The 25,024-nt window shown below is 34.2% G+C and overlaps 2 protein-coding genes across 4 annotated transcripts; one reads left to right on the top strand and one right to left on the bottom strand.

Annotated features, from left to right (window-relative positions):
- The first annotated feature begins 9,100 nt into the window (after positions 1 to 9,100).
- On the top strand, positions 9,101 to 20,977 carry LOC120775037 (inositol polyphosphate-4-phosphatase type I A). 3 transcript variants are annotated; one of them, XM_040105005.1, is made up of 16 exons: positions 9,101 to 9,249; positions 12,259 to 12,463; positions 13,552 to 13,710; positions 13,769 to 14,056; positions 15,181 to 15,494; positions 15,559 to 15,697; positions 15,762 to 15,856; positions 15,918 to 16,018; positions 16,078 to 16,247; positions 17,149 to 17,332; positions 17,460 to 17,760; positions 17,832 to 18,888; positions 18,993 to 19,186; positions 19,248 to 19,462; positions 19,524 to 20,087; positions 20,163 to 20,977. In XM_040105005.1, exons 2-16 carry the CDS (start codon positions 12,346 to 12,348, stop codon positions 20,293 to 20,295), a joined length of 4,032 nt encoding a protein of 1,343 aa, XP_039960939.1. In that variant the 5' UTR covers positions 9,101 to 9,249; positions 12,259 to 12,345; the 3' UTR covers positions 20,296 to 20,977. The 3 variants fall into 3 exon arrangements, with proteins under 3 accessions (XP_039960939.1, XP_039960938.1, XP_039960940.1); XM_040105004.1 differs by having other exon boundaries at positions 9,101 to 9,506; XM_040105006.1 differs by lacking the exon at positions 9,101 to 9,249 and adding an exon at positions 10,509 to 10,583.
- Positions 20,978 to 22,743: 1,766 nt separating this feature from the next.
- Positions 22,744 to 24,544, bottom strand: LOC120775691 (39S ribosomal protein L38, mitochondrial). Its single transcript, XM_040106001.1, has 7 exons — positions 24,338 to 24,544; positions 24,090 to 24,245; positions 23,889 to 24,034; positions 23,714 to 23,833; positions 23,539 to 23,630; positions 23,172 to 23,470; positions 22,744 to 23,107 (listed from the first exon to the last, which is right to left on the bottom strand). Exons 1-7 carry the CDS (start codon positions 24,480 to 24,482, stop codon positions 22,818 to 22,820), a joined length of 1,248 nt encoding a protein of 415 aa, XP_039961935.1. The 5' UTR covers positions 24,483 to 24,544; the 3' UTR covers positions 22,744 to 22,817.
- Between the last annotated feature and the right edge of the window lie 480 nt (positions 24,545 to 25,024).

Here is a 25,024-nt window from a genome sequence, read left to right as displayed (position 1 = left end):
TGGACGATTGCGTTCTCATGGTTACGTCGACGACGTAGATACCTGTTGTTGTTATTATTTTGTCGCTAGATGCTTTCGTCTTCGAAATTATCGCTTGTTGATTTTGTGGTTAATCCCGTTGCTTTCGTTGTCATTACACACGTAACATATGAACGGACTAACTCGCTATTCGGCACTTTTCTTCGCTTGCTACTTTGCTATATTTGCAGCGAACAACTCAACCAAATATGTGTTGGTGTGCATATGTATGTGCTGATATGTATAGCTGCGTATGTATGTATATATATGGTATCTGTATAAAAAGATTCACTGTTTCTTGGTTTGGTCAGTTGCGTACATCGTGCTTATCGTGTCGTTGTACAGAATAGATTGTGTTCGTCAACTACAAAAACAAATCGTAAACGACATTGAAATGAGAATTTACATACATATGTACATACATATATAAACTTTATGAAATTGAATGTAAAATTATTCATATGAATATAAACAAATATAACTTATAAAAAATAAATACACACACAAATAAATGTATGTATGTCAATGCATTTGAGTGTGAGATTTTGGGATCAAAAAGTTAAAAGAAATTAGTTTCAACTTTTTGTTTAAAAATTTATTATTTGTATAATTAATTTGGTCATATTTCCATTTGCTTAGATACATATGCCAAAATATAATTTCCAAGTACATTCATACATACAGTTACGGACAATAAAATGGAATCAAAAGTTTTGTTTTGAAACCATGGTATCATTTTTTTTTAATTCGTCATATACATATGTATGTAGTAACTTTTTTGTACAATAACAAATGCAATCATATGTACATACTTTGGAAAAGAGGAAACTTTGTCGAGTTTTACAGTTAACTGTAACTTGAAAACTGTAATTTGAAAAGCCTTGTGCATAGTCACAAAATAATAGAATCAATCTGAAAATAGTTTCATAAACGAAAAATAGTAGTTATATTAGCTTGATTAGATCTTTGCAATTATTATTTGTATCAATTATGTAGTTATAAATGGGTCGAACAAAACATTGATCAGAGGAAGAAAGATTGTGCGCCAAAAAAGCGCAAGGAAACGGTAACACGCAAAGGGAAATTGCAAACATATTGACTATTTCCCAAAAATTTGCGTTTAATACCTTAAATTTTGTGAAAAAAGGTGTAAAACTTGGACGTGAAGTTTGGACGCGAGTTCGACATCCAAAAAACAAAGAAATTTGCGTCCGCTACACGATTAAGTCCTTCAAATCCCGTAGCGGCAATATAATGGTTGGATATAGAAAAACATGGACCGCCATATACACTACGTTCAAATTGTGGATAAAGTCATACTCCCATATGCTGAATGGAATTTGTCTTCAATCTGGCAATACCAACAAGACAGCGACCCGAAACTTACTTCGAGTCTTGCCAAAAATAGTTTCAGACCATGGTGCTGATATTAAGGTTTGGCCAGCGCAAACAACGGATCTAAATCCGATCGAAAACTTATGAAAATCGTTAAGGAAAAAACTCTGAGAGAAGATTCAAAAGATTGGTATTCTGTTTCACGTAACGTTTGCCGTAGTCTAATTCAGTCCATGCCTATAAGATGTGCATCTGTATGTGACATTAAAGGGTACACCACGTACGATTTTTCTATTAGTTTTCATAAAAATAATTTTTTCTAATGTAAGCTATTTTGATTCTCTTTTTTGTCCTCCGAATTTGTGCAATTTGTATTTTTCATTTGTTTTTGCAATATATGTATATAAATTGTTTTTTTTTTTAATATTTTTACTGTTACCAATAAAACTTGACATGGTGCAAATAATAAAAATATATTTTAGTTGAATTTAAATCAAATTCATATTTTTTTTGAACGGAAAATTATGACTATGGATGGTTCTATTTTATTGTCCTTAACTGTACATTGTGACGCTGTATGTCCGTACGTATACGTAATATTTATATTAATTTTATAAAAATGCTTCAAGTAAGCTAAAATGAGTGAAATTCTAAATAAAAACATATGATTAGATAAGAATGATTATATTACGCCGAAACAATACCCAAGCATTGGTATTTTGGTTAAAACAGTACAAATTTCTTTGTACCAAAAATTTATATGTAGCTAATGACATGACGTATGAGTAATATGAGATTTTCTCAATTCGCATAGTTATTTAAAAAAATCACAACAATGGTTCACATTGTCAAACGGTATATGTATGTACATACATATGTTTTGTTTTAAATTTGGTGGATAGTTTCGTAGTTTTGTAGGGAACCTCTTTGTGAAGTAAGTCCTTATTTTTTTCGACTGGAGTATTTTCAAATATCATCCGAAGTGTTTTTATGTACTTTTTTTTAAATGCTGTTTTTTTTTAGAGATAAATGATTTGACTAGACTTGACAACAGCAAAATATGTAATTCAATTCAGTGCCTGCTGATTGTGGCAGGTCGTCAAAATGTCCTTCTATCACCTCTGAATTGAATTATAATCAGCTTACTTGAAAGAAAAAATAAGTAAGGAAGCACTAAGTTCCGGTATAACATTTCATACTCTTGCAATTCGCAAGGATTAAAGTCGAGGAGTTTGGGGCGATTTTTCATCCGATTTTATTCATTCTTAGCCAAAAATGCACCGTTATTAGGACAACACGCTCTCGATATTTAAGATAACTCACATATTGGCCGATTTATAGCACTTTAAGTAGCTTTAACCAGTACCGTAATATGGGGAGTGAGCGGGGTTATCTTCCGATTTCTTTTATTTTCACACATAGAATAATTATTATACAAGATACGTTCCAAAGTAAATAGGACTTAAAAAAAATGGTGTTTTCGGCAAAATCATCTATTTTATTCCAAATAGTCTCCTTCTGCTTCAATACAGCTTTTTTCCCGGCCCAAAAACATGTCGAACGAGTTTTTTAGCTCGTTGGCCGGTATGGTCGTCAGTATGCCGGTGCAAGCCTTTTGAATGGCCTTCTCGGAACAAACCGTTTACACACCTTTCGTAAGCCCAAATGTTCGGTCAAAATGCGATAAATCGATGTTTTGGAGATGTTCAATACCATTTCAACGAATTTCAATTATGATTTTGTCTGATTTTTGATGAATTTACGCACAGTTTCGATGGAATTTCCGGTGATAACGGATTTTGATTTTCCCACATGTTGATCGTCATTTATGTCCTCACGACCACTTTAAAAACTTTGAAACCACTCGTGCACTCTGCTACGGGATAGGCAATCATCGCCATAAACTTGTTTCATCAATTGAAAAGTTTCGGTAAAAGTTTTACCAATTTTAAAACTAAATTTAATGTTGGCTCTTTGTTCGAAGCTAATTTTCGCACCGATAACACAAACATACTGACACTTAAAAGACAATAACTTCACTTCCTATTAATGAAATGTCATGAAATAAAGATAACAGATTCTAACGCACCAATTGACATACATAGATGGGGGCCACCAGGGGGCGCTAGATTCAAAAAGTCTTGTTTACTTTGGAAAGCTCCTTGTACTCCTTGTGAATACCAAGGCGAACCGTTAACTTCGACTGCACCGAAGCTATAATATCCTTCACAGGTGCATTTCTTGTATAATATAAAAGAGTAAAAAAATATCCTTATCTTGATTCTCATCGGTGAGTTTGTGTGGCAGTTATTTGCTATAGTGATCCAATCTGAATAATCTGTTCCGAGATTGCAACATTGCCTTGGACAATAATCTATATATGCCAAATTTCCTTAAGATAGCTTGTCAAATACAAAGTTTTCCATTCAAAAACTTCAATTTAATTCGATAATTTGTATGTCATCGTATGTGCTATAATATTGCAATTTGAACAATTTCCTCGAAAATTATATATAGCCTGACAGACAGATGGACATGGCTAAATCGACTGAGCTCGTCATGCTGTTACAAACTTGTGGTAAATTTAATATACCCAATTCAGGGTATAACAATACAGCAGGGTTTATTATGCATGTAAAACAATCAATCAGATCAAAATCAGGTGCGATTACATCAATATGAAGCATTACTTATTCAATCATATTATATAATATATTATACAACTATAATATACTTGCTGTGTGTGCGCACGTTTTATGTGCTTTACGTAGTCTGGTATGCTCCACTACTTATTTTATATGATTTATATGCAGAAGCTCAACGCAGAAGTTGACAGAGACCAAGTCTCAGCGAATTAGAGAGTGTCTGACGCAGGTTACTGAAGTTAGTAGATATTATATAAATGTCAACAACAGACGTAACGACGCATTTCTGCGTTGTTTCGAATATTGAAATATTAAAAAAAATATATGTTCCGGGTTTTCCAATAGGATTGGTATGATTTCTAAGTATCGTTTCAGTCATTGTTAATATGTCATGTTTTGAAATTTTTTTCAATGTATTCAGTAATGTTTACAAAATTCATCATGGGTAGATATACTTAAGAACAACGTTTACAAATTATTAAATTTTATTAACGAAATAATCGTTCTCCAATAGCAATTTTTCGTACGCTTTTGCCATTTTAAGATCGTAATAATCGTCGAACTGTACTTGCTATTTGTCCAATTGTTGAAAATTTCGGACGTACATTTTGTTCACATACTCTTCAAATGCCAATAAAACAAAGAACCACTCCAAGTGATAAAAATATTGCTGTCGTTCAGGCAAGTGTTACTGAAGACCGCAATTTATCGATTCCAAGCCGTTCTCAAGAATTGGGACTGTTTCAAACACAACCTTGCGGATTTTGAGAAAGTATTAAAGTCTCCAATAACTAAAGCCATTGGGCTACCATAAACGGCGAAAATTTGCTGATTTTGCCGTGGAATAAATGGAAAACGATAACGATTTTTTAAGAGGGTATGCTGGTTAGAAGCCCGAATTTTAGGTATTTTTTTTGACGCGATAAAAAAAATCAAAAATTATTTTGACTATCCATTTTCTTACATGCTTTTTATTGATATGCTAAGAATACAAAAATTAAATTTAAAAAACTGGAGGTCGGCGAAGTAGAGACTGATGAAACAATGGCTTGTCCTGGTGTGCAGGATATAAATCCTTTCCGTGACCCAAAATGAAAATTTATGCGAAATCCGTGAAGAGTAAAAGTTAGTAGTTATTGCACAGCGAAACGTTTTTGAAAAAAAAAATTTACAAAATGGTGGAGGTTTGAAAAAAAAGTTTCGTATTTTCCTTGTTTTTTTGTGGTTCAGAATTAAAAAAAAAAAAACAAATTCTTTCGAAAGCTCTTCGTAGTGCGATACTATAATGTATAAGAAAGCTCTGTGTAAAATTTCATGTGAATCGATTGAGTAAAACTTGAGATATCATGTACACCGTTTCTAGAAAAGTAGTTATGAGAAAAAACGAGTTTAAAGTTTGAGAACTAGTCGCGCGCAGTCGGAGTCGGAGTCACAAAATGAGCTGTAACTCGGAAAATAATCTTAGGGACATTTTCTTGAAAGGCTCACTTTCATTTTTTTCAGTGGTGCGGTAAATAAACAAAACTGTCGATTCTGATGTAAAGAAAATCTGGTTTCAACAAGAAGGGGCTACGTGCCACACAGCACTAGGAAGAACCGAATTATTGCGAGAGATTCGATTATTTCAAAGAATTGTGAAATTGAATGGTCTGGTTGTGATTTGTCACCATAAGATGTGATTGGTTTATTGCTTAACCAGAAACTTTTCAAGCTTTAAAAGTCAATAATGAACGTGTCGTCAGGCCATTTGAAAGATGTTATATTCAGAACTTGACTAATGTCCAGAGCATGCTGAAGTTATGAAGGGATCACTGTGAAAGTGTAATATCTAGAAATGGGAACCTAATTCCCCAATCGAAGACTATGAAATAGATGTTCCATTGCACGACTTTGAAGAGGTTCGAATAGCAATTAGCCGCCAGAAGAACAGCAAACAGGGGCCGATGGATTACCGCTGGAGCCAATCAAATACCTCGGCAAAGAACTGAAAAGATGCATGCATCAGCTTATTTCAGGATATGGTAGAATAAAAGCATGCGCGACGCAATAATTACGTTTTATCTAATTAAAAAATCTAATATCGACCAGATTTTCACCATGCGCCAAGTCTTGGAAAAGATGTGTGAAAAGAAGATCGACTCACACGATTTCTTCGTCAATTTTAATGTCGCCTTTGACAACACGAAAAGGAGCTGACATTGGACTAGACAACCGCGCCGTTAATTGTGCTTTTTCCAGACTCGATAAGGAAGTGAAGCGTATGGGTCTAGCTGTAAACGATCATTAAAAAAACAGTCATCGCATTCGCGACTTGATACACACGTCACTGTTGACAGTCATAACTTTGAAGTCGTAGATAATTTCGGAACCAGTATAAACACCAACAACAATTTTCAATTATAATATTCAGAATGAAAAATTTCCGACATAATTAGGTTTAATAAAGTAAAGCTAAGCATAATATGCAAATATCTCCATGTTATTAAGTAAAAGCTGCTTACACCTATTATTTTGTCCTTATGTTAGTGTACTTACCTAAGTAAGTCCTGTAAAACTCAAGTACGCCCTATACGACACTCAAAACTTTTACAATTTAGATTACATATGTAACCTGAGCGTGTATTATATTTTATAGTATGCAATCATATTTGTACCTACATATGTATGTATGTACAAGTATGTACATGGCCGTAAAAAAATGTGCCTATGTTAGGTAAACGTTTCGCCGGCAATGCATATGTAGGTATGTCATGAAGCCAATTGACTCATGTTGCTTATACGCGTTCGCGGCACTTAATCGCGTTTCTTCCCAACGGCAAAAATACATATCTTATTTGTAAGAGTCTATGCAAACACTTAAATACGTAACTACCTTGCGTTTGCTGTCGTCTGCTCACTTCAATATTGTTCTATTTGATTTTGTTTCTCCTAGCGTATTTTCTCCCAGCCAGCCAACTTGCCACCTTGCCACGCGACAACTTGTTGCTGTTACAATTGACATTGCGTCTGCATCCGTCACTGTGGCCGCTGCATTGATAATGAATTGCTTTCATACACACTTACGTTTACGTTTCTTTCCGCATGTGTCACTGTATGAGTGAGTACATATAGAATAGAGTGAGTATATGGAAATGTGGCTGACAGAAGTGTGTCTCAACTTAATACAGTTGAATTAATTTGAATTGAATTGCGTCAAATCATTGAGGCGGGACGCTCAGCATGAGACGAAATTTCCGTTGATAAGTTGTTTGCAGAATTTCACTTACTGACGTCAGTCTAATCATTTGTCTGCCGCTGAATTGTTGATAGGAAGTTAAATTAAAATTTTACGTCAACTAAGTCTCATTGTACGCAGATTACAGCACTGTTTTCGACAATAATCCATGCAGAATTTCGTGTCGATCGGATCAGGTCGTTTTTATATAAGTACATACATATCTATTATACGATCTCCGACGTTTTCTTTCGGGTGTTACAAACTTCATACTATATGCGCATAAGTAAACATTGTTCAGGATATAAAAATATTAATTGAAAACTATTCGTGAATATTTTTAACAAATTCAGTTCAATAGTAATACTTCGGAGCGTGCGCGCACGTTAGTTGTCTCCGAGCACCTGTGAGTGGTGCAAGCCGAAAGCGAGTGGAAGTTTGCCAAGAAAATTTGAACATGTGTGAAAGTGGCACCCATTTTTCGAATAACGTAATCACAGGTGACAAGTCATGGATCTTTGAGTATGATCCCGAGACAAAGAGACAAATATCCGAGTTGCACACGCCGGCGTCCCTCGCCCAAAAAAGCCAAGAATGGGCAAATACAAAGTGAAAACGATGATTCTTAAGAGACTCAAACGAAGGGTCAGTCGGGTCCGACAAGACATCGCAGCAGATTGGAAGTTGCACCTCGACAACGCCCCGGCTCACACTGCCTTTCTTGTGAACAGCTCTCTAATCAAGGCCGGCATCCTAACGCTTCCGCAGTAGTCCTACAGCCCAGATGTGGCCAACGGACATTTTTTGTTTCCTTGCCTGAAAAGGCCGTTGAAAGGCAAGCATTTTGATACGACAGAGCGAACCCAAGCAGCGTATACCTCGGCTCTCAATGCTACTCCGGAGAATGCATTCCGTGACGCCTTCAATGCTAGGAAATCGGGCTGTCAGCGCTGCATCGACGCAGAAGAAGCCTATTTTGAAAGTTTTTAAAGAATTGAACCAATCGTTACAGGTTCAATACATTTTTTTAAATCGACTAAGTCCTATTACTTTCCGAACAAACCTTGTAGTACTTATGTATATAAAACTCGAAGATAGTAAACCTTTAAAAAAAAAACTACAATTTTACATATTTTAACACAAATATTTAGTATCGCCTTCATCTGCAACTTAGTCTCCTCAGCTAATTAAACCATGCCAACGTTTAATAAGCTATGACCAGTTGGGATAGCCTTTACATTCGCTAGATTTTTGGACAGTTTCGACGTCATATTCAAAAACTCACATCTCGTCCTCAGTGATGATGCGTTTGATGAATTTAGGCTCTACGTTTTTTTTTTTTGCAAAAGATTCATATCGTTTCGTGAGAGTCTTTCAATGACACTTTTCATATGCAAAACAAAACCAAAATGCGTTTAGTCGATCCATACTCATGGTAAAAATCGTTAGAATCGCGTCATAAACTAACAGCTGTCGAACCCACTCTAACCAGAGAACTTAAATGTTTTATGTTCTCTGATTGAAGTTTCGGGTAGTGTACAACTTGCTTGGTATATAACACATTCAAAAATTATTCCTATTTGTCTCTCTGTGGTTTTGAATTGTGATACCAGATGAGATACATTCAAAAATAAATCTTATTAGAAAAATTATGAAAGAATTCGCAATGAAGAAATATATTCATATTAGATACTAATATTATTTATCTAATATCTGTAACAATAGTTTTTTTATATGTATGCATCTGTGTAAAGACAGTTGCAAATTACAATTAATAACAACATAACAGCTGATTGTAAATGTGATTTTTAACATTCCATCAGTCTGGCAGGTGTGGTACTGTCAGTATCACTGTCATTGTAAAATTTTATCAGTCGTCTATGAAATTTGTTGTTATTCGGTAATAATAATTTAATGCGGGTATTTGCTAAGTCGATGAATAAATAAAAACACTACCTTAGCTGCATAGCTGCAGCTGGACACAATTAAAGCTACGGAAAAACATCCGGAAGAGCAAACCGTGTGCTGTGGAAAAAGGTTAATTAGAAATTGAAAGTTATCGGGGTAAAAGTGTGTGTTGAAAATTAATCGTTCAGAAGTGAAAAATAATTTGCATACGTTTCATAGCAGCCAAGTTATAAAGAATTATTGTATATCTGTATAATTTGAATTCCCCCGAAATATCTGTTTATTTAACTAAAGAGTTATATCTTCACATAATTTATGGCGAATTTGCAAATTCCTTATAATACAAAATATTTTGTCAAATTTACGTTGTAACATCCGAGTTACAGGTGAGTTTCCGATTGTGCTTACCTAATAAATCAATTATTTGCAAGGCTATTGCGAGTAGGAGGCAAATTTGTGATGTAGACTTCATAAATGTATGTATGTTTATACTTGTACTAATATAGCTTTCATCTCAACCTTTTTTATATAAACATCAGCTAAAGCATGTTCCATACTGCACCACTATTTGTGGTTTGTATGGGCATATTAACATTTTTGTATTTGTCAGACGGCATTAAATCTAACAGTGCCACATCACTTACCGGTGATTACATTTCGTTGTCTGTTCCCATCAAATTGGTTCTATGTAGCCGCATAGTTTCAATAGATTTCGTATAACATGTCTCTTTTTTGGAAATACAGCTTTTGGTCTTTCATATTCTATGCTTTCATCGTTTGGTATACACAACATTTATTATTATTAGTTGAATACAATTGAAGTTCAAGTCAACATTTATTTTTGTTATTGTATATATGTATATATTTGTACTGTTATTTTCCGGTACAAAGTTTGTTTGTATGTTCGTGTGTGTCCATAATATATGTAACTAAATAAAAATAAAGGTAAAATGTGATAACAGAATATATTGTGCTCTCATTCGTATATTCTACTGATAATCACTTATTTACTAATATATAAACAACACAAAGAAAGAGTAATAACACTCGAACTAAAAAAGATTAACCACTTATACTTAATTTCATATGCATTATTTGTTTTGAATATTTAAAAGGTTGAAAACATACACACGGTGGAAAACGATCAATCCAATTAAGTCACGTCGTAATGATCTTTGTCGGTTCAAAGATTTATATATTGAAACACATTAATTTTCTATTAATTCACATATTGAACATGTAATAAACTAGCTTTAAACATCTGTATTGGTTACATATTACATACAAGTTTTTCGCTATGGATTAGCACATCTGCTGTTTCTGTTGGATGAATTGTTTTATAAGTAGAGTAAGTGACCAGATACCGCCCAGTGATCGGGCACATTTTGTAGTTAAACTAAGAAAACTGTTAAAACTGACACGTTTAGAAAAAAACTCAATTAAGCAGCCATCAATTTATAACGGTATGATAAACATAATTTGATGATAATTGCAGCGCTGACTTTATTAAAGAAATTTAAGTTTTGCGAGTATCACGAAGTGTTAAAAAGGTATTTTTTTGGTAATGACATAGTGATTTTTGAATCTCCTTTTTAGTCTGCAAATGGCGTATCGCTTCCCTCTTCAACTATCGGAATCTATCCCATCCCGGACGTGTTGTGGTTAATTGTAACGTTACGAGGTTCTTTTGTCTTTTCCGAAAATCAGAGAGCAGGAGTGCATGTTGAATAAAAAATAGATCGGCAGTCTGTTGTGATTGCAACTTCTCGACGTCGAACCTTCCTTGTGTTTGTTGACTTACGTTTTTTGCTGCAGAGGCACGTACGTCTATAACACTGGAGACGTGTCTTCCGTCTATCACAACAAGATCGATCTGGTTGGTGGCTTTTCGATCCAGAAACAGCCAAGTAGGTGGATGAATTTTCCTATGCTGAAATCTAGTACTACAGATAACCATATTTCGGGCCCCTGCGATGTCGATCAGATACTTTTTTTGCCAACCCTGGCGTTAAAATCGCCAAGCACGATTTTGACATCGAGGCGATTGCAGCTTTCATATGAGCACTTTGATCATAGAAGACATCTTTGGTCACTTCGTCTTTATCTTCCGTCGGGACGTTGGCGCAAATCATCAATATGTTGAAGAACTTCGCTTTGATGCGGATTGTGGCTAGACGTTCATCCACCGGGGTGAATTCCAGTATTCGGCGACGGAGTCTCTCCTCCACCACGAATCCCACATCGAATTTGCGCTTCTTTATATGGCCACTGTTGTAAATGCCACAAGGACCTACTCGTCTTAGTCCTTGTCCCGTCCATTGCACTTCTTGGACGACGGTGATGTCAGCCTTTGCTCTTACAAGGACATCAACCAGCTGGGCAGTGATTCCTTCCCAATTAAGGGGCCGGACATTCTATGTGCATGGCCAAAAATCAAAATCTTTAATACGTCTTCAGTGGTCATCATCAAAAGGGTGGTCTCTTATACGAGGCTGTTTTCTTCTTTTTATTGGGGGTGTTTTTACATGGCGGGGAGGGTTGTTTCGTCTTCTCACTTTAGCTCGGCTTCAAACGGATGTTTTTTGGTTGCCCAGTGGATACTTGGTTTAAGACCGGAAGTCGTGAGCTGCTTAAGCCACATGTAAAAGAATCGTTTCTGGCCTCTCCCAAGTGAATGGCTCCGAGGATATTGTCCCTTAAAGGGCGATGAGACCAAATTTTCTTTATACATACATATGTCCAAAAATGGGAAAAGTTATTGCACTGAAAGGTTACAAAAAAACATACCAAATATGGTGAGAAATTACACCATAACAGTATTGTTATTTTCCCTAGTCTCACTATACTTGTGTTTGAGCTCTATTATATTTATTTTCAAAATACAGTTGAACGTCCCTAACTCGAAACACCATAATCCACAAAAAACTTCGAGTTAGAGAAAATTCTAGTTATGGAAGTAAATTTGTATGAAATTTCTGCTCACTAGCACATTTACCCTACATATAGTACTTGCATATAATTCAATGCAATCAAAAATTTTTAAGGTGCCATGAGAACTACATAAAACGCGTTTTATTTTTTTATTAAATTAAGAGAAATATTTTCTGTTTTAAACATTTTTTCTTTTTTTTTTTTTAGCCATCGAGCTATTACAAATAATAGCAATCTCCAAAGTTCCAAAATAACGGAGGCAAAAGGTGACTAAACCGTGAGATACCTGAAAATATGCGCTTCAATAAGCATGGTTTAGCGACATTAGCCACAAACCCTACAGTAAAATTTGAAAAGGAAGGACTTTTGATAATAACAGAACGTCAAGAGGGGTTTTTTCGTCGTGCAGATGGTAAGATAAAAAATTTCGTATGCTGGTGTTTATATAACCATATGTAAATGTATGTATGTACATATAAATATATACATATATTTGGTTTTTAATTATTGCCTCTGTAAAAAGTGTATATCAAAAGTTTGGGATATATTAACTATTGGGTAATAAGTATGCATTTTGTAACCATTGACTATATTTAAAATTAATTATTGTGGCGCGAAATTTTAGCCAATTATTCATATTATTACTATGTGAAAAATCATGCCAATTTAAAATCGCTAAATACACCATTTATTTTATAGTAGGGGCAGGCAACAAATATTACCTATGTAATTTTTATCGCGGGGCTTAATTATGTATTTATTTATAATAAAAGTGCATGGTATATAAAAAATATATATAACTATTTACGTTTAAATGTATTTAATATACATATAATTTGCTCTTTTTTGATGATTAAATATACATAAGAATGTTTACTATATACTCAATAATTGGCTAAAAATTCAATTAATGTGTGTATTGTGTGTAAACAATAGTTCCTAAAGAATATAAACTAAATTTGCCGATTTTATTTCACTTCAAAATAGTTTAAAAAATGCTTTCATTATATAAATTATGTTTCTTTTGTATTATATGGTATACATTTATATGTATGAAAATCATTTTTTCACATTACTTTAACCATATCATGTTTTTTCTCATATTTAACAGGAGTAATACCAAATACCATACATAAACGAATACCTTTACACAAAACCATGTTATATCTTTTGTAACAAATGTAAAGATAGGTAAAGAATTTATTTTTATCACTCCTAAAGCACAATACTAATCCGTAGCAAGGCATATAATATTCATAAATATGTTTATTCAAGCGCTGCACAGTTTAATCGATTTATGTACTACTGCATTCTGTAAAATACTTACTTCACTTTCACACATTTTAATGGGAAATTTGGTTTCGGCTCCTCAAAATGTATAATTTCAATAAATAATCAATACGACTTCACTATCCAAATTTAAAAATTTTTAAATTGCTTTCAACCCGATACTTTTAAGTAAACTTTTCGATGGTATATTTTTTTATTCATGTTTTTTAGTAAATTACCCGCGTTGGTGTAAGTTACGAGGTAATTTGTTATTCTACCTAAAGGATCACGATGCTCAGTCACCACCAGCTGGTTTACTCGTGCTTGAAAACTGTCGACCATTGATACGAAATGAAGAGCGCGAATTTGACGGTTTCGCATTCATTTTAGGTAAGCATTTATCAGAACTAAAAAAATACGCTGAAATTGTATTTGTTTATTGTTTTAGAATTCGAAGGCAGTCAGCCGCAACGAATCTCAACACGTACGGCCAAAGAGCGCTTGGAGTGGGTGAAGTGCATTCAGTTAGCCTCCTATGCCTATTTAGATCGGCAAATTAAATATTTACAAGATCAAATTACTAATAAAATGGGCAATCGCATCGAGAGTGGTGTGTCACCGGCGGGTACATTTACATCAGCCACCGATGCATTACTTTTGAATGCAGCAACCAATGGTGGAGGCAGTGCTGCAGTGCCAAAAACAAAGAGTTCAGCATCGATCAAAGTGGAAGAAGGTGATCTTATACAATTTTAAGAAGTTTCAAATTGCCATAGATTTTTTAAAACTAGCATATGTATATATATGATATACATATATATACATATATATATTTTTTTTTAATAATTTTTTTTTAGCTTAGATTGCATAGAAAAATTTAATAAATTTAATTAACGATTAATAACGTAGAGTTAATTTTAATTTAACAGTTATTTAGCAACATTTTAATATTAACCCCACTGTAATAAGGGTTTTTGTTTAAAAGCACGCAGTGCTAATTTTTTTTTTACAGAGCAAATTCAATTTATTTTGACAATTCAATTCGATTGTTTATTCTTGTGAATTGTATTAAATTTCACCAATTTAACCATAAGCCAAATTTTTTAGTGAATTCTGAATACTTTTGAAATTATTATTAAATTAATTTGCTGAGCTATTTAACGTCATATATGTAGTAAATCCTTTCCGGTAGTTAAAATAAATTGTTTTTAGCACTTAGTCTCTGATATGATCTCTATAACCCCCAGTTTTAAGCTGTAAAGTTTTCCTCTTAACTCGGCAAATATAGTTTTTTCTTGAGATTCGAATGTGACATATTTGTCGATTCAAACAAGTTTTTCCTATTACCTTCTATAAAAATCGACAAATTTTTGAGAATGCAGGGACGTAATTTTATGACAACTTGTGCATGTGAAATCTCTAGGCATTTGGAATTTTAAAATTTCTGTTATATTGGTTATGGATGGTTTAAATATTAATATTGTATATTTTTATATACATAGATATTTTTTTGTAAATAGCTTACATAACAACTAATGTGATACCAAAGTTTGCATTTTTGTATATTTACATAAATATAATATTTCTTTATTAGTACATAAATGTATGATAATATTTGAACTCAATGAAATAAAGTTAAAACGTTCACAGATAAAATGCATTAATATTCTTTATCTATTTAAAATAATACCGTGTTTATAAATCCTAATTCATAATTTAAATTTCATTACTTAATATCCTCTCTCCATTCATTAATATAAATAACTGAATCATATATAACCCTAACACTTTTTAACACACCTTAATTTTCTGTCATTCTTTCTCCAATCGTCAATTTTCGCTTCGCTTGTGCCCCTTTAGACCTCAGCGAAATACCAATTTGTGAGTCTGCCTTATCCTGTGATAGTCTGCCGTGTGGCGATCACGGACGACGGCCGAATACACGCGTCGTCTGTTCATTACTTTCGCTTGGTAATACATGGCGTGATTTTGCGCGTACCGAAGTCGTCGAACGCTCTGCGAATCCGCAATTCTTGTGCACTATGCGATTTAAACGAAGTGATGGCTTCTCAGCAGACACACTGTTGCGTTTTACAGTCTATGATGTACGCGAACGCTTGTCACTCACCGCTGTGCCACTTGCCTACGCTGAAGTGGCTTTAGGTGTCATACAAGTGAGTTGCACATTTTCAATTGCCTTTTTTTTTGATAATGACTGTTGATTTACATGCTAAAAAGGATGCTACTCGCTTCCGTATTCCACTGCGTGCGTTGGACGGTGAGGGTGGCTTTATAACGATCGCCTCATGGGCTCCGGAGACAGATCGACAATCGCCACCCCGTTCCACTACGCAGGTGTTTGAAGAGCACACGAAAGGTATGTAGCGGTGTTTACTTATTTCCAATTTTATTCATATATTTACTAAATATTTGTTCCTTAGGCCATCGACGTTCGCAATCTCTGCCACCTAAATTGGGTGTGAAACTATTTGTACCTTTTCAAGGCCTTCTGCAATTAGTATTCGCAAATCCTTTGGTGAGTTTTATTATAGTTTTATGAATACGTATAATGTAATTACATTCATATTCTGTTGCAGATTCACACATATCGTTTACACTCAGGTATGGGAGGCGACATCAGTGTTCACGAAACACTGCTCGAAAGCAAATACAGCTTTACAATACCTCAACAATTACTGTAAGAACAATAAATTTACTACGTTGGTAAAGTTATTAATGTTTTCATCACATTTGAAGCTCTATATGGATATTGCGTGAAAAGGAATTGTTACAAGAAATCTCTGGTATGGGTGAATTAGGTGGCGAATGGCGACAACGCCAAATGGATTTACTTGATAAACATCTAAAATTACTGAAAGATTATTCGCAGGCGAAACAAAATCTACAGCAGATTACCAAGGAGGAAGGTGAGTTAATAACGCCGACGATTCGGTAGTAATTTAAACTAATTCGTTATTTAACTATGTACTTAAAGTAATATTAGACTAATTGGAGTTATTTAACTTGTGTATCAAATTTGAGCCGGATTGGTTTTAATTTTTTCTCTTATATTGGTACAACTTTTTCATGTTCGTTTGAAATTTGATCGTGATTTGGAATCACGGTTACGCAATCGTTGAACATGTTTGAGAATAACTTTGGGAAGTCTATTTTACCATTGTTTGAAAATTGTAGTGTTGCCATCGAAAGATATATCTTATGTACAGACTCAACACATTTTGGTTAATGTTTTGGGTATGAAGCGTGTCAATGGTAGACTCGTATCAAGCGATCTGAATATTTTGGAAAAACGTAAAAAAAAATGCTTGACACCGTAGCTGAAGAACCCTATATTCATCAAACGCAAAGTTACCGGTGAACGTTTATGAATATGACATGGAAACTCTCCAAAAATCTAGCGAATGGTGCTTCAAAAAATAAGCCTAAAGCGAAAAAGAAAACAAAATTCGCGGAAGGTACCGAAGGCTATCCCAGTTGAGGCCGAGATTTTTATTAAAATACGTGAAAATTTATTTTTTTTTGGTCAGTCCGGGACAAATTTGATCATTGGTATTATTAAATGTTGGTAATTAATACCTGATTTATACACTACCTAAGTAAAGGCAGCTCTTACCTCTATTAAAAAAAATCAAAATTTGTTCCAATATATCAAAATTCGTTCCAATTTTTTTTAAGTTTATATTAGATATGTATGTTTTCGTTACTATTTTTTTAATTTTACGAGTTTTTACGTTAGCATACACAACAGGTTTTTAAATTGTTAAAAAAAAAATGCTGTAAATCTCACAAAATTCTCCCATATCATAGGTCCGTATTTCAAACGTTCTTCCGTAAAGACTGATGAATCGCTTGAATTTATACCAGTCAATTTGCATTTGCAACGAATGTGGGCACAGAATGACACCTTGAATCGGTCTGGTATTCTGGACATTATAACGGTTGGTGCATTTACACGTCATGCTGGCAAAGGTCGTACTGGAGGGCTTATAAAGTAAGTTATATTTAATTTTTCTTATAAACAAAAGAAGCAAATTGATTTTCGGGTTTACAAACTTTAAAACTTTAAGCAATTAATATTTTAGTATGCTCATTCACTTTTAAAATATTTCATATCCAAGGTTATTACAAGAAACCAAAGATTCACCATCGAAATTCGAACAAGGCAATGCATGCAAAGTGCAAGCCGCCAACGATGCCGTACAGGCTATAAAGCAGCTACGTAAGGAGATCGTTGAAATAATGTCACAACTACTGTCACTTGCCAAGAGTAAAAACCCAAAAGGAATGATGCCTTTGTGCAATGAGATGATTACGAAAACCAAAACCTTACTGAATATATGGGAACCAAGCTTGGTGGAGGAGGCTTTCGCATTTGTTGAACAGCACCGCATCATTGAGGAACCTGACAACGTATTGATGGTAAATTTTAACCTTTGATCACTGAAATTTTATTTATAACAAAATAATAATAAAATTATATTCTTACTTAGCCCATGTCACCATTTCGAAAAATCACTCAACAACTCTGCGCTCTGGACTTGAAATCTCCTGAACTGGAAGATTTTGCGACACCTATTGTCGCTCCACCAGACCTCTGGCCTCGCACTAAGACCCCCACAGGTTTCGCCGGCTGTGCGGGTCGCCCATTAGTTCGCTCCAATAGCCTTTGTCTACGGCCGTCACCCTCGACGATGGACATAAATGCCATACATGCACTACATCGCACCGTAAAAAGTTACAACGAACAATTACGCAATCGGGCGGCAATCAAAAACATTACAACTGGTGTTGAAAGCGAAGCAGAAGCGGAAGCTACATTCCAATCTTTACCAGTACATTTGAATGACCCCACAACCGATATTACATTTACTGAAAGCCATTTTAGCACTGCAGATGGTATAAATGCGAACATCGGCAATGATGTTTCAACGCTTCAATTAATTGACCTGGACGAGGTTGATATGGGGCAGTTGAATAACGGAAGTCAAATTCCCTCTTCGCATACATCTGTGCCAAGAAATTTCGATACACAATACGCAACGCACATAGATTCTGAGTTAGATTTAGATTACAATGCTACCGCACAGCAACATGGCAGTTTTCTCGATACAAAAATTATGAGTTCTTCGCCATCTGCTAATTACTATCGACCCACAGAAGAGCCCGAGCCACTCGATTTAACGCAATTAAACATTGAGGCAAGTGTTATGTGTCTCGTGAGTAAAATTAAGTTTCTCTGTGGACGTTGTGGTAGTCCAGCAATACGTCTGCGACATCCAAAGCCTAATATGAAGCGAACGGGATTCCAACACTCTCCCGCACCGCCAGATCTTGTAGCTAGTCAAAATAAGATAGCAGAAATCGAAGATATTGGCATGGTTTCAGAAGCTACTGATGAGCAGGCGGGGGTTACCAGTGGTAATGGGCTGAATTTAGACCTCACACAAAATGTTGAAGCGCTGGAGCAAATCAAAGAACAAGATCATCCATCTGTGACCAATATAGAAGGTATCACGCCACCTAAAAAAGGAAACAAATTCACGGATGGTGAGTACTGATCATATTCAATACTTGAAAGTATAAGACATTGTCTTATCAATCCAAAACAAAAAAAAATTAGTTTGACAATTTACTTTTTAATTATTATTCAGGCCTCGACTTATCGCTTACCACAGATTGGGCTTCCGAGTTGCGCCCCTCGATGCGAAAATTGCGACATGCCATGGATGGTTTGCTGAAAACAGCTCGTCTAATGCATTCCGTGCAACGTCTACAGCAGGATATGAAACGCAACAGTATAAATTTAGAAATTATGTATCGGCGTGATGTGTGTTTTTCACAAGCGGTAAACTCTTTGCCTTCGAATAAAAAGTGTTAAGTTAATTTAGTTGTTATTTACATTGCAGTTGACAGCTCTCATCGCTGCACTAATGGCCAAACTATGGGGCACTGAGATAACCGAAAACTTTATCAAGATACTCAGGGATTTAGGACCACTAGCATACTTCGAAGGTTTGCTTTCGTTGTATGGCAACGAAACGGATATGTGGGGCGATATGTGCATCGCTATTGAGGATCTTTCTGCAGTGAATTTTACGCTAATGCGCAGTAATACACAATGGTATGTGATTTTCATATACGCGATAATTCATCACTAACTTTTATTTACTTATTTTCGGTAGCGATGTGCACTCGCCGATGCCGATGCCACGAGTCACCGGTTCGAGGCAATCATTGAATGTTTTGCTACCCGTGCCAGAGCATGTGTATGCTGTGATGCCAACGCAAGAGACGATCACCTTCAAATTAACACCGGTGTTCTTCAATATCGGCATAAATGAAAAAGCAACATTAGCCGAAACATTGGGACAAACACGTGAACAACATCGTTCGAATTGGGACAATTTTGTGCGTCTAAAACAGTATTATAGTCGTTACCGGAAGTTGCAACTCGTTACGCCAGATACGCCAAGCAAGCATGAAGCCCATCCCCCGGCAACGCAAGCACTCACTAACATACTCAATTTTATGGAGGATCAGTTGCGTTCAAATGTATCAAAGAATGTGAAAATTTTGCATTTAGCCGAAGATGCGTGTCGTCTAATGTCTGGCTTGCGTTTTACCTCATGTAAAAGTGCCAAAGACCGTACTGGCATGTCGGTGACACTGGAACAGTGTCGAGTGCTCGTGCAAGAGTTTAATTTGCCAGCCAAAAGTGTTCCCTATGTTCTAAGCACTATGCGCAGGTAAATATAAACTATTTTTCTAATTTCGTTTTATTGAATAAATAGGCATATTTCAATGTTTTTTATTTTACGTAGCGATGGAACACGTATGGATAATGTCTTTAAAAATATTGATAAGCGCAAATATGCGTTCAATCTGCCACAGGTTTTTTCATTACCAGCAATGTATCGACCACCAGCTGGTTCCTACGGCAAGGCAGAGACCTAAACGCATAAAAAACATTTTAAATACTTGAGAAAGCAAAAAGTAGTATCAAAGTCACTAAAATAGGCAGCAAATTGTAATATCAGCATATATATATTAGAATTCACATATTTAAGTAAGAGCCTTTATTAACCTCATATGTTAGAATTTGATAGACGTGATAAAAATTTATCAAAAGAAAAGGAGCCTCAAATGAAAAAATATATTTAATTGTTAAATTATTATGATAAAAATTCATAACAATACGCACATTTTTCAATATAATTTAGTTTTAAGCTAAGTTGATAGGTATGAAAGCATATTGGGTATACCATTTAACTTACTACTTTTTGTCTCAGAGATAAGTATTGTTTGAAAGTTCGTTAAAAGTTATTTTAATATGGTTTCTATAATTTTTATGACAAAAGTATAAAAAACTGTAAAATATCGTCTTAAGTAGTGGGATTCTCATCGGCTTTTTAATTCGTTACGTTATTCGTTAGCGATAAGAGGATATATTTCACGTCACCAATCTGGCAAGCTTAATATTTCTGTAAGTTTTTGGCGCGTCAATCAGCTGTTTGAAATTATTTTAATTTGCAATTTATTTGCATCGTGGAATTTAAGAGTATTTATTTTAACAAAATTTTACCATCATTAAGTGAAGAATAAAAAAATGGCGGTTATAATAGAGTTATAAGACTAAGTCTTTAAAAAGTGCTTTTACTATTTCAACTAATAATTTAAATTTTTTTAAGGTCCTGATGCGTTAACGTGAACTGAATGCTTATAAAAAAGTATCCTAAAATCAATTATAAATGCTTATATTAGCTGAAAACCTTACTATTGATTTGAATTCTTCTGAAAGAAAAAATATTCAAAAAAGAAAAATTTACAAAACAACACAATGTTTATTACTTAATTGTCCACTTATCAATGATATTTTATTAAGTGAACAAAGCAGTAAAAAATTTAAGAATCTGAATAATGCTTATTGCTAGCCGTACTTAATTTTATTTCTCCACTAGCGACACAAAATTTAATGAAATGTGCTAAATAATTATGTAAAAATTAAAATAGTTTGTTTTGAGTCTATTATTTTTTGCTAGTTTTTAGACATAATAAAGTAAATTTGTTGTGAAAAAATTGAAGTTATATACATATTTGGGCAAACCCTTTTTGTGCCAATTAAATTTCTTTGCGCTTTTATCACCCATATAAAAAGGAAGAATTTATTATAAACAACAATTGTGCCAAATATTTATTATCGAGAATGTAATATGCATTATCTCTTTTTTAACATTAGTAATATAGTGACGAAAGCGCTTAAGTTACGAAACGAGAAATACACATCAAACTCTAAAAAATGTATGTTGCGATAATCGGTTTTTATCAAATTTCTATTAATGTTCAAAGTATATTTTAAGAAGTTTATTTGTTGACAATGTAATGCAAACGTTGAAAAAATTCATAAATATTTATTAATAAAAATTACATAAGAAATTGTGCCGCATGCTATAAGGAAAACGGTTGTATGATATATAACCCCGCTTAGTTTTTATGTAACAAAAATATATTAAGTTGGTTGAAGTACTTGTATTTATAATGACCACACAATAAAAATTCACTGATAACGTTTAATATGAATGTTAAATTTTTCTTAATTCAGGATGTGTATATAATCCTAAAAACTTTTTAAACAGCAACATTTAGTTGATTTGTTTCAAGTGTACACGATTAAATCCAAATTTATATATATACATATGTATACATGTATATATATATACATACGTACTTATATATATATAGAATTTAAAATTTTTAAATTTGAATTAAAACATTTATTTAATTAAAGTCAGTTGGCCAGACATTCGTTTTTATTAAAATAACCGATTTTATCAATTTTGTTATTATTATCGGGAGAACACTGTACACGGTTTGATCTGCGAAATTTATAAGTAAATCTGAGCTAAAACACCAGGCGCCCAGAACAGCACAGAAAGCAACCCGCCGTCTCCGCTCATTCACAATAGATAATTGAGGAGGTTAGGTAGTGTTCACACCAAACACGTCTTATTTAATTAGTTTGATTTTAAAAGCAGAAAAAATTTAATTATTGAGATGTTATTAAGTATTTTTATTATATAAAATAGTAAATCTATCAATTAATCGTACTCAATAACTGTTTTTTTGTTTTTAAATTCAAACTAATTAAATAAGACGTGCTTGGTGTGAACACTACCTAACCTCCTAAATTCTCTATTGTGAATGAACGGAGACGGTGGGTTGCTTTCTGTGCTGTTATGGGCGCCTGGTGTTTTGGCTCGGATTTGCTTATAAATTTCGCAGATCAAACCGTGTACAGTGTTCTCCCGATAATAATAACAAAATTGATAAAATCGGTTATTTCAATAAAAAACGAATGTCTGGGCAACTAACTTGAATTAAATAGATGTTTTAAATTAAATTAAAAAATTTTTACTATATTTTTCGTAATTGTTTACACATGAATTATGTATTTTCTTTTTACAATTTATTTTATACACTTAATTATAGTCGTTAATGCGCCCAATTCCGAGTCGTCGCTTTCGTATTTCTGTCTTGAGCCAGGACGGCACACCACGTATTGGATGCGCATTTGGGAAGCGCAGAGGCTCTTCAGGACCTTCAAATGGATGCGTCGTAGCCAATTTGCGTTCCAGGAATTCTTGATTGATCTCTTTAGGATCACGATAACGATCCAAATACAAATTGAACGCCTGCTTCAGCGGGAAGAATTTCTGATCAGCTATATATGGTTTGGGGAAGTCATATTCGAAAACTGGTTCCTTAATATCTGTTGAAAAAATTATATATTTTTTAATTTATAATTTTATTATTGAAGTTTTATTCAAACATACTTAACACATTGTGATAGAAGTTCGTAATTGAACTATCCCAATCGCTTTGGAAAAATGCAAGCCCCGCTGGGGTTATATGATCCTGTTGATCGCGATAGAAATCCAGTGTTTTGAATGTACGCTTCTCTAGATTATTCGTCTCATTCTGTGAGAGCTTATATTGACTGAAATCCATTTTGCCATTTTGTTTGTATAAAACAAAGACCATGCGTTGATAGCCAACACCTTTTGGTGGAAAAGGTGGTAAATATTCGACCAACACTTCGCCCTTCTTAACATCACCGTTGGGAATATTTGAGCTATGTACAGAATAAGTAAATATAATTATTATGCTAATAAAGGTGAAAAAGGATGATCGAAAGCTTACATAAACCAATGCACATATTCAGAAGAACTATCCGTAAAATGCGCATCAGGATTCGTAGCTACTAGCGTCCAAAAACTATCTTTTGTAGATTTCTGCAATATAAAATACCTTGTGTTACTTCAGCAGCAATAAAATAAATGCAAGAAAATGTGTTGTCACTAAATAAAATTCATACCTTCCCAGTTATAGGATCGATCGTGCCATCAAAACTGACCTCTGGTGCATTTGCCGCTTCCGCAGGTTTTATGACGTTTCCATTAAAAACACAGCTTAAATTACCGCCGTCAAGTGGATACTATAAAAGCAAAATAATTTACCAACGAAATTATATTCTATGTTATACCAAATACCTGAATATTCAGTGCCACTCGAGGTACAAAATATGCTAAACCAAATAGATCATCAAAAATGCCATAATGGTCAGCAATTACACGCATATCATATTGACCGGTGGTGGCTCGATACTCCCGGTCCACTTCATCCAAATCAATTAATACTGAAATAAATAATTCATTGTTAAAAATTACGATATGGGTTGAAAATATTATTACATTTATTAGCTCGAGCTAATTTTTCCACTTCTTCACTAGATCGTTGGGCTTTCAAGTGCGCTAGTCGCTGCTTCAACTGCTCCGAACGCGATGATTTTAAATGTGGGAAACCAATGTTTACACGTGCTGTTAATTCTGGATCTTTGACATTTTCTTCTAAAATATACAAAAAATTACCATTCATTAATCATGATAATACGTAACATTTTCCAATAATACGGTACTAGCACGCCGTTATGATCACCCACCCTGCAAACGTTGTTCTAATGATTTTGCAACACCTGGCCGTTTGCCGCGTATGGTATGTCCTAATCTTGCTGAAATTAACAGCACATTGTTGTTTCGTATAACTGTAGTTAAGCTGCTTTTCACTAACAAATTAGTTAATGCCATTTTTTCAATCCGGGAAAAGAATAACACAACCTAAGATTTTCCAATAACGGACTATAAACAGCTGATTGCATGTTCACAATAGGACGCAGCTATTAGAATTCACAATAAAGCATATATATTGTTAGGCTACATTTACACGCAAAAAACCTATTTATTAGGTGATCGTATAAAATGCAATAACTAAACATATTTAATATGAACAAAAAATTAAAAATAAACATATTTAATAAATTTGGAATATAAATAATTTGGAAGTTTATTTATAAATAACTTCGAAAAAAGATTTAAGAAACTATTTTTCTGTTTTACTTGTGCCACTAGTTCACCATTGCTCCAACAAGCCAATCTCGGAGAAAACCCTTTACCAAAGACATCCGTTATCGAAAATGGTGTCGATGCTAATTTTAACCACGAACTGGAGGAAAGAGGCCAAAGGGAGTGGTTATCTAGTATGATAAGCATACTCCTTGCAATATTCTTACAAGAATTTTTTTGTGAACTATGTCGAGCTCTCCTAATTTAAATATTTTTTTAAAGGTTTG

This window comes from Bactrocera tryoni, chromosome 4, assembly GCF_016617805.1.
Source record: "Bactrocera tryoni isolate S06 chromosome 4, CSIRO_BtryS06_freeze2, whole genome shotgun sequence".
Taxonomy (NCBI): Eukaryota; Metazoa; Arthropoda; class Insecta; order Diptera; family Tephritidae; genus Bactrocera; species Bactrocera tryoni.
This window is presented reverse-complemented; position numbering and strand designations above follow the sequence as displayed.

Bases quoted from the DNA above. Each gene is read 5' to 3' on its own strand.
- LOC120775037 (XM_040105005.1), top strand. From the start codon at position 12,346: ATGCGCTTCAATAAGCATGGTTTAGCGACATTAGCCACAAACCCTACA. The intron at 14,057-15,180 runs GTGATCTTATAC...GTGCCCCTTTAG, and splicing joins ATCGATCAAAGTGGAAGAAG to ACCTCAGCGAAATACCAATT. The intron at 18,889-18,992 runs GTGAGTACTGAT...ATTATTATTCAG, and splicing joins AGGAAACAAATTCACGGATG to GCCTCGACTTATCGCTTACC.
- LOC120775691 (XM_040106001.1), bottom strand. From the start codon at position 24,482: ATGGCATTAACTAATTTGTTAGTGAAAAGCAGCTTAACTACAGTTATA. The intron at 24,246-24,337 runs GTGGGTGATCAT...TGTATATTTTAG, and splicing joins ATTAGAACAACGTTTGCAGG to AAGAAAATGTCAAAGATCCA. The intron at 23,631-23,713 runs GTATGAATTTTA...TTTATATTGCAG, and splicing joins TCGATCCTATAACTGGGAAG to AAATCTACAAAAGATAGTTT.